At 47.1% G+C, this 15,732-nt stretch overlaps 1 protein-coding gene across 1 annotated transcript; it reads left to right on the forward strand.

The window, feature by feature from the left end:
- The first annotated feature begins 7,389 nt into the window (after positions 1 to 7,389).
- LOC136548074 (disease resistance protein PIK6-NP-like) lies at positions 7,390 to 8,108 on the forward strand. Its single transcript, XM_066539719.1, has 2 exons — positions 7,390 to 7,578; positions 7,629 to 8,108. The coding sequence occupies exons 1-2, from the start codon at positions 7,390 to 7,392 to the stop codon at positions 8,106 to 8,108; spliced, it is 669 nt and encodes a 222-aa protein (XP_066395816.1).
- Positions 8,109 to 15,732: the final 7,624 nt, after the last annotated feature.

The following is a 15,732-nucleotide window of genomic DNA, read 5'->3' on the forward strand; positions in this document are numbered from 1 at the left end:
GTCTGCAATCCACAGCCGCCCGTGCTTCTTGTCTCCTCCGAGCCTCATGATCGTCTCTGCATCAATGGGCTGAGTGCGCACATTGTAATCTTCCCCATAGATCTCCCTTACCGAGGACGTGTACTCTTGGACTTTAGTGTACACGTTCGGGTCAGAGTACACCTGGGGCGGGGCAGCCGGGTCGAAGGAGACAGAGGACGACGCCCTGCCCATGTGGGACATAGCCCACGCAGAGAACTCCGAGACCTCCTCGCCCGGGTGCGCAGCCTCTTGCGAGAAAGATGGGAAGATGGTGAGAAATCAAGCAGAATTGAGCATCAAAATAAATGAAAGAAATCACTTACGTATGCTTGTTTGTATCCGGGGAGGCTGCGGCTGCCTTGATGGTGAGTTGGACCTTGCCTCATCAGATGCTATTCCCGTAGCCTCTCGTGCGTGTCAACAAAGTCCTGTGATAACCACTTGTCCACGATCATGGCCCAGCACTCGGGATACGATCGACACCACCAGGGAATCACCTACAAGTCATCGAGTATTTGACATATAAGAAGATGAAATTGAACCTACTTAATATCAAAACGAATCATTATGAATGTTATTCGCCTACCTCAAGGTACTGGTCCCGGGTCAGCGTAATCAGTCTTTCTTGAGGCTTGGGGAGGGACTGCTTAAGTACCGACCTGTAGTAGTCTATGTGGGCTTGGACGCGCCCATGGTGGTGCATCTCGGTGACGTACTTCCTACAAGCTGCGACAACCACCCGATCCGCCTGGGCCTCAAGTCCTTCTTCGGCCTTGAAAAATTTCTGCATACAAAACCGATGTATCCATTCATTATTTCAATAAAACATTTAACCAATGAATGAGATGTATTAAGCAATGTTGTGCGAGGCAAACTTACCCAAAACTCCGCCAATACCCGCTCCTGCTTGTTGCGGTAAGTGTCATCCGTGACCAACGCGTACCTGTCCCAGTTGGAGGCCGGCTCCCGCACCACCGGCTCGGCTCTTCGGACAGTTGCACAATGCCGGGGTACCATTTCTTGCACAAAACACCAAGGATGCTCGCGGGGGTGCGTGCTAGAGTACCTGACAAAACCAACCAGGCCTTGCACAAGTGATTAAGAAAATTTATCAGTTTCTCTTATGATTTCCAACATATCTTATGAAGTAGTTGTGATAACATCTATAGTTACTTACCTCTTTGCCATAGGCCGAATCACTGGGCGGTTGTGAGGAAGCGAAATCGGAGGGAGGCTCGCGGGACCTCGCTCGTAGGGAGTCCGGGTAGCGGTACCCCCCTCCATCGCCCTTGAGCCCCTCGTCTCCCTCACCCTCGAGCGCCTCGCCTCCCTCGCCCATCTGCTGACCCCTCTCATCCTCCGATGAGGACGTGGCTGTGGCCGTCATGTGCTCCTCCTCTAGCACCTCATCACATGGCAAGGGAGGAGACCGCTGCCTCCTACGGCTGCTGCCCCTGGTCCTCCTCTCGTCACCTCCTGCGGACGCTACCTCGGACGACGACCGCTCACCTCAAAGGAGAGGGCGGTCTCTCCCGTAAACCGAGGGCGTGTCATGGCGTGGACGTCTGCTCGCCATCTTTGTTCAATCACCTGCAATCACAAAGAATGAACAAGACTAATTAGTACATATATTAGAAATAGATTCAAAATATATAAACAAAACACAAATTAAAAAAAACATAGTATTACATGTATTAGGAATAATCTTCATGATTGGGATCATAGGTCTCATCATCACTGTCAAAATTGTCCAAATGGGCAACACTATCCAAAGGTTCTATGTTGTCATCGTAGTCATTGCCTAGAAGTAATCGCTCAAGCACTACTATGTCCTTGGCATTTACCACCACATCTCCATCGACCTCGCCATCAACCATTTCGTTGTCTACTTCCATTTCGATTGCTTCGGGTAAGACTATCTCAAACGTGCCTGGTAGCCCATCTTCTTGATAGAACTGTCCATCATATGTGTTTGCGTTGAAGTTGTAATCATCATCGTTTGGGGCAGGTAGTTTACCGTGTGCAGATACCTGGTGCACAATAGCCCAACCCTTAAGATCCTCTTTGTCTTGGTTGGCGTATCGAGTATAATACACCTGCACGGCCTGTTGAGCCACAATGTAGACATCTTTTCCAGGATAGATGGAATCTTCTCGAATCTCGACTAGCCCAAGATGAGGGGTTCGTCTCATTGATCGAGGATTAAACCAGTGGCATTTGAACATGATAGGTTTAAGAGGTTTGTCTCCATGAAATGAGAGTTCATAGATTTCCTCAACTCTACCATGATAGTCGAGGCCATCAGTGCCGGGCGTACAAACTCCGCTATTTGTGGTTTTTCATTTGGGCCGAATCTGCTCGTAACTTGTTGTGTGGAAGCGATATCCGTTCACATCATAGCCAGTAAATGACTTCACCCTAATGTCACAGCCGTTTGCAACCTATTTCAACTCGTCACTCATGGACGAACCGGTCTGGGCGTGCAAGGTGAAGCATGATAGATCGTTATATTAATCAAACGTATGATCACCTTGGACGATCGAACGTACGAGCTAAATTGGACATTACCTTTTGTTTGAACCAAGAAATGAAATCAGGCCTCCCTGCTCCCGCACCCCATGAAACAAGGGTGTCTTGTTCATGCGAGGTAGGATCCCTTGATTGATGCTAGAATTCACGAACAAATTCCCTGTCCGAACGAGAATCAATGGGGTTGGATGCAGAATAGTGATAGCGTATTGAAACAAGTTCGTTGAGAACTTACTTGATGAACGGCTGCACCTTGGTAAGGTTATTCAACACATATAGCATGATACTGCGCCACTCTTCATTTCCCAATAGCTTTGGGGTTGATCCACTTGCGTTGCCGAGTTGGCCTTGGAAAAGGCTAAGGGTCGATTCATTTTCGCCAGTATTGTAACGAGTGAGTGGATTATGATTACTAGGAAGGTTCGGCTTGTAGTATTGCGTTGTGAAGTTTGCCACCTCCTCCCGAAGGCATGCCTCTGCAATGGAAGCCTCAATTCTGGCTTTATTTGTATATTTTTTGTGAAGAGTCTTTAGACATCTCTCGATTGGATAGCACCAGTGGGCCTGCACGGCCCCCCCAAACATGCCTCAGACGGGAGGTGCACAATTAGATGCTGCATCGGCAAGAAGAAGCCGGGTGGAAAGATCTTCTCCAGCTTATAGAGCAACACAGGTGCCACTTTTTCCAAGTCCTGAGCGACGGTCCGAGATATCTCCTTGGCACAAAGCTGGCGAAAGAAAAAGCTCAACTCTACTAGCACTAGCCAAACATGCTCAGGGACATAGCCTCGGACCATCACCGGAAGAAGCCGCTCAATCCATATGTGGTAGTCATGACTCTACATACCGTTGACTCGCAGAGTGGCTAAGTTCACTCCCCTGCTAAGATTCGCTGCATATCCATCTGGGAACATTAACGTCTGGATCCATTTTAGTACTTCCCTCCTTTGATCGATTTGCAAGACGAAATTGACCTTAGGCCTTTTCCAGTTCTTGTTTTGGCCACTAGGAGGCTGCATCGCTTGATTCGGTCTATCGCACAACGTCGCTAGGTCCACTCTAGCCTTAACGTTGTCCTTAGACTTGTCAGTGTCCATGAGAGTTCCCCAAAGTGCCTCGGCGATATTCTTTTTCAGTGTGCATTACATCCATATTATGTGGCAGAAGAAGGTCATCGAAATAGGGGAGCCTCGTCAAGCCGGACTTATGAGTCCACATATGTTCCTCACCATATCCCACAAAACCACCTTCTTCATTGGGCACGAGAGCATCTATCTGAGCACGAACCTCGGCACCAGTCCTCAAGTGCGGTTTAGGGTCTGTCACTTTGACACCTTTCGTAAAGCTCTTGATGTCTTCTCTAAATTCATGGTCTAGAGGGAGGAACTGACGATGCTGGTTGAACGACGAATACTTGCCACCCTTCTTCAACCAAATGAACCTCACAACTTCCTTGCATATTGGGCATGGGAACTTCCCGTGAACACACCAGGCGGCAAATAACCCATACGCCAGTAAGTCATGCAGGGAGTAGTGGTACCAAACGTGCATTTTGAAGCTTATCTTTGTAGCTCGGTCGTATGTCCATACCCCCTTTCTCCCAAGCGTGGATCAATTAATCAATCATAGGCTCCATGAACACACCCATATTACTCCCCGGGTGTCCAGGAATTATCAATGACAAGAATACGTTATGTCGTTGAAAGGAGATGCCGGGAGGAAGATTGAGGGGGATAACAAAAATGGGCCAGCATGTGTATGGGGCAACCATCATTCCATAAGGATTGAACCCATCTGTTGCCAGCGTGACACATACATTACGAGCCTCAGCTGCTTTGTCATGATGTTTGTCATTGAAGTACATCCATGCTTCAGCATCAGACAGATGTACCATCATCCCAGGATTGTACCGTTTGCCATCTTTGTGCCATGTCATCTGTTTTGCGAATTCCTCGATCATGAATAGCCGTTGGATCCTCGGCAGGAAAGGAAGGTGCCGTAGCACTCTCGCAGGGATCGGAAGCTGCTTTTTCTGACCATCACCAGAGTCTACCTCCAGGTACCTGGAGGATTTACACTTCGGATAGTAATTTGCGTCCTTGTGTTCTTTCCTAAATAGGACGTACCCCTTCGGACAAACATGTATCTTGTCATACGGCATCTTAAGCATACGAAGGAGTTTCTCTGCCTCGTACAAGTTCGTCGGCAAAGTGTGCTTCTCCGGTAGCATGGTGCCAAACACGGCCAACATCTTATCGAAGCCTTCTCGACTCAGGTTTAACTCGGCCTTCAACCCCATTACACGTCCAACCACATCCAGCTGAGAAATCGTTGTACGCTCGTGAAGGGGTTTCTGTGCCGAGTGCAACATTTTGTAGAAGTCCTTTGCGGATTCCTCCATCTCCTCCTTCTCATGTCGTTCAGCGAAGTGAGCTTGGTGGGCGTCATCTAGCATGTCTGCTACCCCGGCATCATCATCAAAAGCCTTAAGGCATGCTCTCACCACCTCCGCTCTTATACGATCTGCTTCACCATGGTAGATCCACTGCTGGTAGCCAGGCGTATAACCATTGAACACAAGATGTCTACCCATGGTCTTCTCGTCTACCTTTCTCCTGTTGTCACATTTGCTGCAGGGACACCAAACTAGAGAATGTCCTCCTGCTCCTGGGCCAAATGCATGTTTCAAGAAACGATATGTCCCCTTCACCCATTCATAGTCGTAGTCACTCCCGCTTCTCCAGCCCATGTACATCCACTGACGGTCCTCCATCCTTTAACATTTACATCACAGAGTATTGTGACCATCAATTGCATCTACTCGGTGTTCCTAATGTCTAATAGGTGAGGATAGGTCCTAATCCCACCCGCGGATGCGTAGATGAGGTCAGTTTTCACGGTCCGCTCCTCTCCGAGATAGAATTTCGGCAGCACCTCCCCGTTGTTCTCCCAATACACGTCCTGCCATGGAGAGTGTGTATCCGGAGAACAACAGGGAGGTGATGCCGAAACTCCGTCTCGGACCGGAGCGGACCATGGAAACTAACCCATCTACGCATCCGCGGGCTGTCCAAAAAACGTGGACAATCCGAAACAGATATGGTCGCAGATATGCAAAGATCCGCATACCTACGACCGTATCTCTTTCGGACGGGAGACGCCTAACTGGGTTACGCGCGGGCTACGATAGACATGCGGAAAAAGAGGTTATTTATATCTAGGGAGTCGGTGAAGTCAGGCTAGCGGGGCAGTGGCGAGTCGACGCAGTGCAGGCAGAACCGCGACGCCGACGAAGACGATCGGGGTCCTTCGGGTCCCCTCCGACGTGCTCTTCTCTTGCATAAAAAGGCAATAGGTTATTGTTTGTTCAAAATTTCGGCAGCACCTCCCCTGCACGGGGAGGTTTCCAAAACCTGTAAAAAACGACACGATGACCGACATTCACAACGGCACGAAGGCCGACAACCACAACAGCACGAAGGCCCTCATATCAATTTACGGCACGAAGGCCCACACAACCACATACGGCACGAAGGCCGACAACAAGAGTTTTACCTAGGGTTGCGGTGGACTCGGGCGTCGCGGTGTGGGGGTCACTTTCTTCTCCGGTGAGGTCGAGCGGCGTCGGAGTACTCCTCCCCTCCAACAGCAGCCGGCGACGGGGGCGACCTGGGGGCTAGTGTCGGGGTGGGGAGGCCGGCGCGGGGGGCCACCGGAGGGCCGGCCGGGGCGGCGGGAAGGCCGGCGCGGCGAGGCGGGAAGGCCGTCGCGGGGGCTACCCGGGGAGGGCCGGCCGGGCGGCTCTGGGCGGTGGTGCGGCGTCAGCGCGGGCAGCACTGGGGCGGCGTGGAGGTTGGGCGGCGGGGCGGGCGCGGGGCCGGCCCGGCGGGCTTGCGGCGAGCCATGCTGCGGCGGGCTGGTCGTGGGGCGGCCGTGCGGCGGGGCGCACGGGGCAGCGCGGTGGTGGGCGGCGGTGTACGCGCGGCGCCGGCCGGCCACGCTAACGGGCGAGGGGCGCGGGGCGGCATGGGCACGCTGCGGTCGGGGCGCGCAGCAGCGGTGGGCCCTCGGGGGCGGCGGCGGGGCGCGGCAAGCGGCGGGCGTCAAGCAGCAGCGGTGTAACGGTTGGACGGAGAATTTGGGCCGCTGGCCGATTTAGGGTCGGGCCCTTTGCCGAGGGCCCAGATCCAGGGCCCTCGGCAAAGATTTTTTATTTTTTTTAAATATTCTTTGCCGAGGGCCATTGGCCAGGCCCTCAGTAAAGACCCCCTTTGCCGAGGGCCAGGCTAGGCCCTCGGCAAAGATTTTTTTTTTGTCTGTGGGCGGGGAATTTGGGCCACAGGCCGATTTAGGGTTGGGCCGTTTGCCGAGGGCCCAGATCCAGGGCCCTCAGCAAAGATTTTTTATTTTTTTTAAATATTCTTTGCCGAGGGCCATTGGCCCTGGATCTGGGCCCTCGGCAAAGAATATTAAAAAAAAAATCTTTGCCGAGTGCCTGACGGCGGGCACTCGGCAAAGACTGACGCCAATGGCCGCCGTGGCCCATCCGGCCATATTTGCCGAGGGCCAATTTGCTGAGGGCTAGGCCCTCGGCAAAGAATTATTTTGTCGAGGGCCAAGCAGACTTATTTGCCGAGGGCCTAGCTTTGCCGAGGGCACTTAGGGCTGGCCCTCGGCAAAGACCCTCTTTGCCGAGTATTCGAGATCTAGCCCTCGACAAACCCAGAAGCCCTCGACAAAGAGACCGTCTCCAGTAGAGCATGAACCACCGGCCACCACCTTGGTGTGCGCCTCTTCTTATCTCTGGTTGTACGGTCTTCTTACACGAGAAGCGACATCATGGAGGGAGCGGCAGCGGCACAGACGCTTCTGAGCAACGCCGGGAAGCTGCTGAGTTCAGAGTACCAGGAGCTCCGTGGCGTCGGCGGCGAGGTCGCTGAGCTGCGGGACGAGCTGGACGCCATCAATGCCCTCCTCATCATGCAGTCCGAGGCAGAGGATGGAGCCGTGGACCGCTTCGCCTCGCCTGTGAGATCAGAGCCCTTCCCGCTCGCACGCTCGCCATCAGCGAGTGCCAGGCGCGGTTCGGCGTCAACCGGGACGCGCTGCGCCACTCCCCTCCTCTGCTACCTGCCCCGATGTCGGCAGCATCCACTACTGCTAACAACGCCGACCACTGCCGGCTGGTCGGCATCGAGGACCAGGCTAGCACCCTGGCTGCGCGGTTGAAGCCGCCGGTTGGCGAAGAGGCCGCTGCGCGCATGGCCGTTTTTTCCATCGTGGGTTTCGGAGGCCTTGGCAAGACGACGCTGGGCGTCGAAGTGTGCCGGCGACTGGAAGCGGAGTTCCCGTGGCAGGCGATGGTGTCCGTGTCTCAGGCGTTCGAGCTGAGCAGGGACCTCAAGGTGCTGCTCAAGGACCTTCTTCAGCAGGTCATAAAGCCCAAAATAGCTAACGACAGAGGCATCAAGGAAGAGGCTGCCCTGGGTGCGATTGACGGCCTGGATGAGAATGGGCTAGCCAAAAAACTCGACGATCTTCTCGCGGACAAGAGGTAATATATACACAGAGACATTCTTCTTATAGTTGCAAAATTCTCCAGCGACATGCTAATTTTTGAAATAAGATTTAAGAAAACGTAAAAAAATCAGGCACGTACAATTTCCCCATCGGTACATATGAGGCATGTTTTCTAAAATCTGTCAAAGTCTCAACTGTGAACTTGCATTCCTGCTACTTTTATAGGGTGTTTTGGTTTGAGGAATAAGTTAGTTGATCTTCTACTCAATCCACTACTACAATAAGCATTTGTAGGGGCGGCTGGCGATGGTTTGTAGAGGTGGCTCGGCCAGCCGCTCCTACCATATTGTCTCTACAAATTATGCATTTATAGGAGCGGTTTCCAGACCGCCCCTACAAATCGATTTGTAGAGGCAGCTAGTGTTCCCTACAAACCAATCGCTCCTACAAATCTATTTGTAGGGGCGGCTGTAGTACCAGCCGCCCCTATAATACCTGTTTATAGGGGTGGTTTAGTCCGCCCTACAGAACATTTTTTCATAAAAAAAATCAAATTTACAATTCAAATTCGATTATATATATATATATATATATATATATATATATATATATATATATATATATAAAATTCAAATCTAACCACAAGCACAAAAGCATTATATAAACTACCATTACAAGTCTAATTCACAAGAATATATACAATCCATCATTAAATAGACATAATTTACAAGTCTAATTCGTTCCATAAGTCCAAACCGTCCAGATCAATCTCAAATTCCATACACATTGTTATCAATGGCCTAGAGCTAGTCTTTCAGTCCCATGAAGGTGTTGGTACTGAGGATTTCTACCTAAGTCAGAATCTCGGTCATGATAGGTGCCTTTGGCGTGTACAATCTGGTCCAATATAAAGTTGCAAAGGTCGTCCACGAGCTCTAAGAGTTGGTTATCCTTGTATGGGTCTCTTTTCATTTCTTTCTCTTCTTTCCACTACAAGAGAACAAGTTTCGGTTTAGTATTTCATATCATGTGCGAAGTTTTTATACTCCGGGTGAAGAGGTTCAAACTTATCCTTAAGGGGTGTCTCCTGTAGGCACCGGTGCCACTCATCATAGAACATACATAGTATCCACAATGTATACTCCCAGGCTTCTGCTTGGGGCACTGTGTGTTTTGCATATAGAAATGTTAAGTAATGCTTTTGACAGCCATGTAATGGAGTACTAAATTAAGTTACACTTACCACACATAGTGTTTTTATAGCCAGCCTTTCCTATCATACTGGATCATGCCTTCCGTGATATTCATTGATATAGAACCTGAATGCCCTGTTCGAATTATTTTAGCAAATACAACTTGTTAGTATCCAAAAGTGAACGTTACAAGTACGTATACAAACATATAAGCTAATGAGGATTGTCGATATGTATACGTCTTAAGAATCGATATGAAGTCTTTGTATGTCATTGGACCCCTATCTATTGAATCAAAGACCCATGCCATGCTCCTCCCGATATCGACGCCTATACAAATTCAGTGGTTGCTGCATAAATTTAATCATAGAACTAGATAAGCTCTTTTGTATCGAATAAAATATATCGAACAAAGCTTTAAGTATAGAGTTGAACTTACTCGAAGTTGTATGGTAGCCATATAGTAGAGTGTTGTTGGAGATTTTTAAAAGCCAGGGCAATGTATGCCAAAACCTTAAGGGACTCTTGCCTTAGTTTCTTCACATGGATGTCCTCTTTCTCCCAAAGGGTCTTTCCAGTAGCTAGCTCTTTGTCATCCAGTTTCCACTATCTAGGGTAATTAAAATTTGTTTGTGCTATAGCTTGAGGGTCTATATACCCGGCTTTCACACTTAGCATTTGTTTTATAATGTGCACTTGCATTCTACAAATCACAGCGTGGGTTAGTTACAAGAAAATCTAAATATTACATTCATATCATATCAGGAGGGCAAGGACTTACAGGCACCACATGCGAATTAGATTCATTTCCATTGCTCCGAGGTGAAAGCATGTCTACAGGTCATTGAAGTCAAAGATAATTTTCCTGGCTGGGCTTCCAAATATGCCGGCGGGGAAGCATGCTTGTACGAGGTCTTTGCTTGTTAGGAGAACACGCAAGTACCAATCATGGAACCTTATTATTTCAAGTGGTAGGCGTTGAATGTCCCGGTTTGGTAGGAAGGGCTTGCCTCTTTCATATGTTTTCGGGCAATCCTTTGACCATTTGATGGCATCAACATTTGGATACTTCTTTGCTGTTTGGTGGACTTTGCTAGTGATGGCCTCCTTAGAAGCCCGTGTTGGGACTTTTTTTAACTTGGTTCTCAGGCTTGAATTGGTCATGGACATACCACTTGTGCACCGACGAGATGTCTTTCATCAGAACATTAATTGGCCTTATGGTGATTGGATGCTTCTTTTGAAGTTCCCATTCATGCACGTCCTCATCTTCTTGTGCATCACCTTCTTTAGGAGGCACTCGTTGTTCATGTATCGGCTGCGCTTGTTGAGAAGACTGTGGCATCTCATCATGCACTTGCTAGGTACGAGCTGAAGAAGGTTGTGGCTTATTAGGCACATGCTCCCTAGGAGGCGGGGAAGAATGTGGCATGTCAGGAATATGGTGGTCACAAGACGGTGAAAATATCTCCCCGTCCTCAACAACTCGCTCCAAATTTGAGAGAGGGGGAGGCGGCGAAGAAGTAGTCAATATAATGTCCTATTTGTGCCAGAGGATGAACTGCCCCATTACGTCTCTGAGTAACACCAGCCCCTTAGGAGTTGCGTAGTCTATCCTCCACTGCATGAACTAGGGCTTCACGGTATGCACCTCGACCCTAGTGTAGTCCGGCAGTATCTTATTATTGTGGTGTAAGCCACCGGGAGGATGTGCCACACCCATTGCCACCACCATCACAATGTTCTGTCGGTCGCTGAGAAACACCAAGGTGCAACTAGTTGGTTCCCATATGCGATCGACGGGGGTTGTGGCTGCAGTGGAACCTTGGCTGCTAGAAACTTTCGGAGGACTGCCAACTAGTGCCAGTTCTCCTGGCGGCGCCATTACTATCCGTGGCTCCGTAGACAGTCCTTGCTCCTCCAGCGCCTTCGCAACTAGAGCCTTCACTTAGAGCTCAAGATTAGCCTCCCAGTCTCTACCATGTTTCTTGTACATGTGCCTGTCCTCTTCGAATTTGTGCTTCTAGGTTGTCCTTTTCCCTAGGCCCCTGGTGCGGCCTGTGTGCTCGTTATTTCTCAAGCCAAGGCTAAGCTCGTCCCTCTCTCTCAAAGGATTGAATGATCCCTTCTCCTTGTCTTTAGCATATTTTAGTATCCTTGATACTGCCTCTTGGGTCTCCGGCTTATCTAACTTAAGATTACCTCCGGATGATTCTGTACTCCTCGCATATATCCAATTCCTTGAGCGTACCTTTAAATTCTTCACATCGATATTCTTAGAAGTTGCGGCCTCTTCGTCCATCTTCCTAAACTACCCTTCCTTGGCATAGTAGCCACTAGGGCCTAGATGATGGTGGTGTTTGTTCCTCTTCGCCAGCTCGGTGTTACGAGCACTGAGCTCCAATGCCTCCGGTGAAGTCTTTTGAGCCACGAGCTCCTCCCATTGACTAGGAGTTATGTTGCCGAACTCGTTGAAGGGAGTTAACCCCTTTTGGATATACTTCTTGTTGAGCTCTGACCTCCAACGTTGGAATGACTCTCCCATGATCTTGAAAGCATTTTTTACCAGTTCTTGCTTATCCTCCAGAAATCTAAAATTGAGCTTCAACTGCTTATCCCATAGTTCATCCTTTTTCTTCTCTGGTAGGGATTGCTGGGTTCAATTTATCTCTTACTAGGGCCCCGATCGCATTATGGAATCATCCTCTGAATTCCTTCGGCTCAAGGATCTCCCCTGCTAGCCTGACCTCTATTATCACATAGCATGCCTTATCTGGATATTGATTTGCTTTTCTATCCCCTCGTTTCCTCTTTGGCTTGGTAGTCGTGTTCATGGTTGTGTCTTGAGGTTGTGGAGCAGAGGCCTCAATGTCCGTCTCTGTGGCTGTTGCCTCTACTCTCCTTTCCTCTACTCCGTCTTGTCCGACGAGACGTCGCGAACGTCGACGTCGTCTTTTCTGAGTTTCAGGAGGGACCTGTATATACGATAGGTCAAAGTGTTAGCAGAGGTAACACAGCCAAAGCTTTAGCAAAATTTACAAGCTAAGGCTGTATCCCTACCTCCTCGTTCGGGTCAAAATCCTTGTCCAAATATTCCTCCGTTGGCCTCCTTCTGGCTTCACGTGATAAAGGATCCTCGGGACTTACATATCCCTCTTCTGAGTCCTCCTCCTCATCATCCTCTTCTTCTTCGCCTTTAGCAGCCTCTTCTGCTCTTCCTTCTACTCCCCCTTCCTCCTCATCATACTGCTCCTGAGTAAGCATCACTTCTAGATCCTTTTCTAACTCGTTATCGAACTGCTCCTGAGTAAGCTGGTCCTCTAGTGCTTGCTCCTCATAGGTTAGCTGCTCATCATGCCTCGGGGCATTGGGCTGCACTGTCTGGTGTCCGTGACATTATTTCGCGCTTTGTTCTAATAGATGCAAGAAAGTGTGCTTTAGGTACGCGTGAAGGTATAAGAAATAAAAAGGTCTATAAACCAAAGTAGTGCTTTAAAACAACAATATATAAAAAACGAGTAGTAGCAGTAGTTGAGGCCTCAGAAACATGTCACTCATCATTTGATCATAAACTTGGAGCATCAAGGCATCATAACACAGAATAGAGAAGGTGATGTAGGGGCGGCTGGTAATGATGCCAAGTTCCTCACAAGTTCTTGATCATCAGCTCATATTCCATATAATGTATGGACTTAGACAATTTCATCATCGGCAAAATAAAGGAGAGGAGAGGGTAGATTTGGCAAAAAAAAGCAACAACTGCTTAACAAACATAGAGAGGAAAATATGTAAAAAAAGCCGTTGCTGCTTCCTAAACATAGAGGATAGGAAATGTGGCAAAAAAACAACAGCTGCTTATAAGTAGGGGGGCATTCGATCATCATATGAGCCACCTCATATGCATTAGAATGAGCTACAGTGTACCTTCTTTTTTCTGTTGCCTGAAAGATCTGTAAGATAGAAGGAAGTTTCGTAAGGAGAAGAAGAAAGAACTAGCCGCATCAGATAGCTTTGCCTGTGAGAATTGAACCTTAACGCTTCCAATTTTTTTAATGATGATACCATCTCCTCTTAGTTTGATTGATAGATACATCACTTTGTTTCGCAAAAACACACTAAAAGAAACATACTCCATTTCAAATTATAAGTCATTTTGGCTTTTGTAGATACGTTGCCTTTACTATGTATTTAGACATAGTATATATATCTAAGTGCATAGCAAAAAACTATGTATCTAGAATAGCAAAACATCTTATAATTTGGGGAGACAGTACCTTTTAGTTTCTCCTTTTCACCAAATCCAAGCTTACCGTGCACACAAGCTAGGAAGATTCTAAGTCGGACAAATATTATTTGCATTTTATTTTACTACAGATACTTCAGTGGCATATTGCAAACCTCTTTTACAGCATTGAAGTAGAGTAGAGAAAGGACATATTTGAATAACTACACCATCTGTTTCCTGAACTAGACATACTTAGTGAAATAACAAGGCCTAAGAAAATGGACTCGCATGTCAAAATGGAGTAACAATAGCATTTGACCTTTATATTTGTATTATGTAAAGAGCGAACATCTATTGTTGAAAAATGAAGCGAGCCAGCTATTGTTATAGGTGGATGCAAAGTCTCAAATGGTGCTTGTTGCGAAGACCAATAAATCAGGCTCTGATGAAGGACAAGTGACAGAACCCACAGTAGCTCAGAATGACAATGCAGCTTTAAAAAATGCAAGGAGCTTCGATCCTGTTGAAGGCGATGAATTCTGTGACATACTAAGAATGCCCAGACTGGTGCATGATGGGAGTAATTCTGCCAGTGAAGAAACAAACCACAGTGCAAAAATATCACGATCGGCTATACAGCAGGCTGCTGTACTTGCACAATGCTTGCATGTGAGCCGGAGGAGTCATAGTGATGAAATGTCTGGTATGTCTGTTTTCATTCCCCGTGGACACTTGCGATCCCCCCCCCCCCCCCCCCCCCCCCCCCCTCCTGTTTTAAGCATGCAAAGAAGTTTATTTGGCATCACAATCTTGTTTGCAAATAGAGTTCTGGGCGACAAAGATGGCTTCAATTGTCATACTTTCTAAATTATTTTAAATGAGAGTTCTGGTTTAGTTGTTTTTCACATATATGCATGGAGAATAAAGTAGCTCCTTTAGTAATAGCATTTAGTTTATTTTGATCATGCGAAGGCATTGAAAATTCTGAATTAAAAGTGTCAGACATTTTTTTTTGCATGGAGGAATTTTAGATTCCAAATGAAAAAAGTTTGTTTAGTAGATGGCATTGAAAATCAAGCTGTCATAGTTTGACATGCCATTTCAGTTTTTATTTGTATGCGGACCATTTCTTTTTACTTAATATTGCATACTCCCTCAGACAAAAGTATGAAGTAGATCTTATCTTAGCACATGAACCCATAAGGCATAAAAGATTACTGGACTACCCTAATTCGTGTCTCTTACAATGTTGAATGCATGCATATGAGGATGCAAAGTGATACATTAGTGTTCATTAACAGTACATAGGAGATTACAATAATACCCTTGACTATTATACCTTAACATAACAGTACGTAGGAAACATCGCATCTTTTGCATTGGAAGGTGAAATAAGCCTAACATTTATGGACAAGACCATTATTCAAACTACAGACCTTGTCTTTTTGGAGAGAGAATACAATTTTTTGAAGTACTACAGTATTTTCCCCATGCTATGTGTTTAACTGGATTTTAGTATATATTTCCCAAATGATTGTTTATGTTATCATCGTGTGTAAGTTTTTTGGTTTTATATGCAGGGTGGGAGATGGCACCATACATAGAGTCAATCGATTCTCAGGAGGAATCTTACTTTGTGGTATGATTCTGATTGCACTATATTGCTCTGGTGGAAACATGTGTGGCACCATTTCTTGTTCTAACACAAAAACATAAAAATCAAGATTCGATTGCTTGACTGCTTGAGGCTCACACTTTTTTTCAAATTCTCACAGGCGAAGCTATCTGATGTGGCTAGTTATTTGCTTCCTATATTGCAGCCTCAAAAAATAAAACACTTAATTGGATTTCCCTAACAAACTATGACATCTTCAGTTATTTGCTTCCTACATAGCAGCCTCAAAAAATAAGTGCAGCATGGCACAGCAGCCACAAACAGACCCTTAATGTAACAGCTAGAGAAATCAAATTGTTTAAGTTTGAATTTTCAACCATTCCCCTCCTCAGAACACGCAATTTCCAACCATGTAGGATAGCAGATAACATTAACATTCAATTTTCATTCAAATGTTCAGTCGAGAATTTCAATCTGCTCTATATAAAGCAAGTCGGTATCTATCCATTTCTAAAACTCCATCCTAGAGTAATTTCCCAATTCAGAGTTCTACATTTTTCTTTGCTTGATTTTCCTTTTACAGTGCGAAACTCTCCACTGAATACATAGAAGTGATACTCCTGAAACAA

Source organism: Miscanthus floridulus, chromosome 4, assembly GCF_019320115.1.
Source record: "Miscanthus floridulus cultivar M001 chromosome 4, ASM1932011v1, whole genome shotgun sequence".
Classification (NCBI taxonomy): domain Eukaryota; kingdom Viridiplantae; phylum Streptophyta; class Magnoliopsida; order Poales; family Poaceae; genus Miscanthus; species Miscanthus floridulus.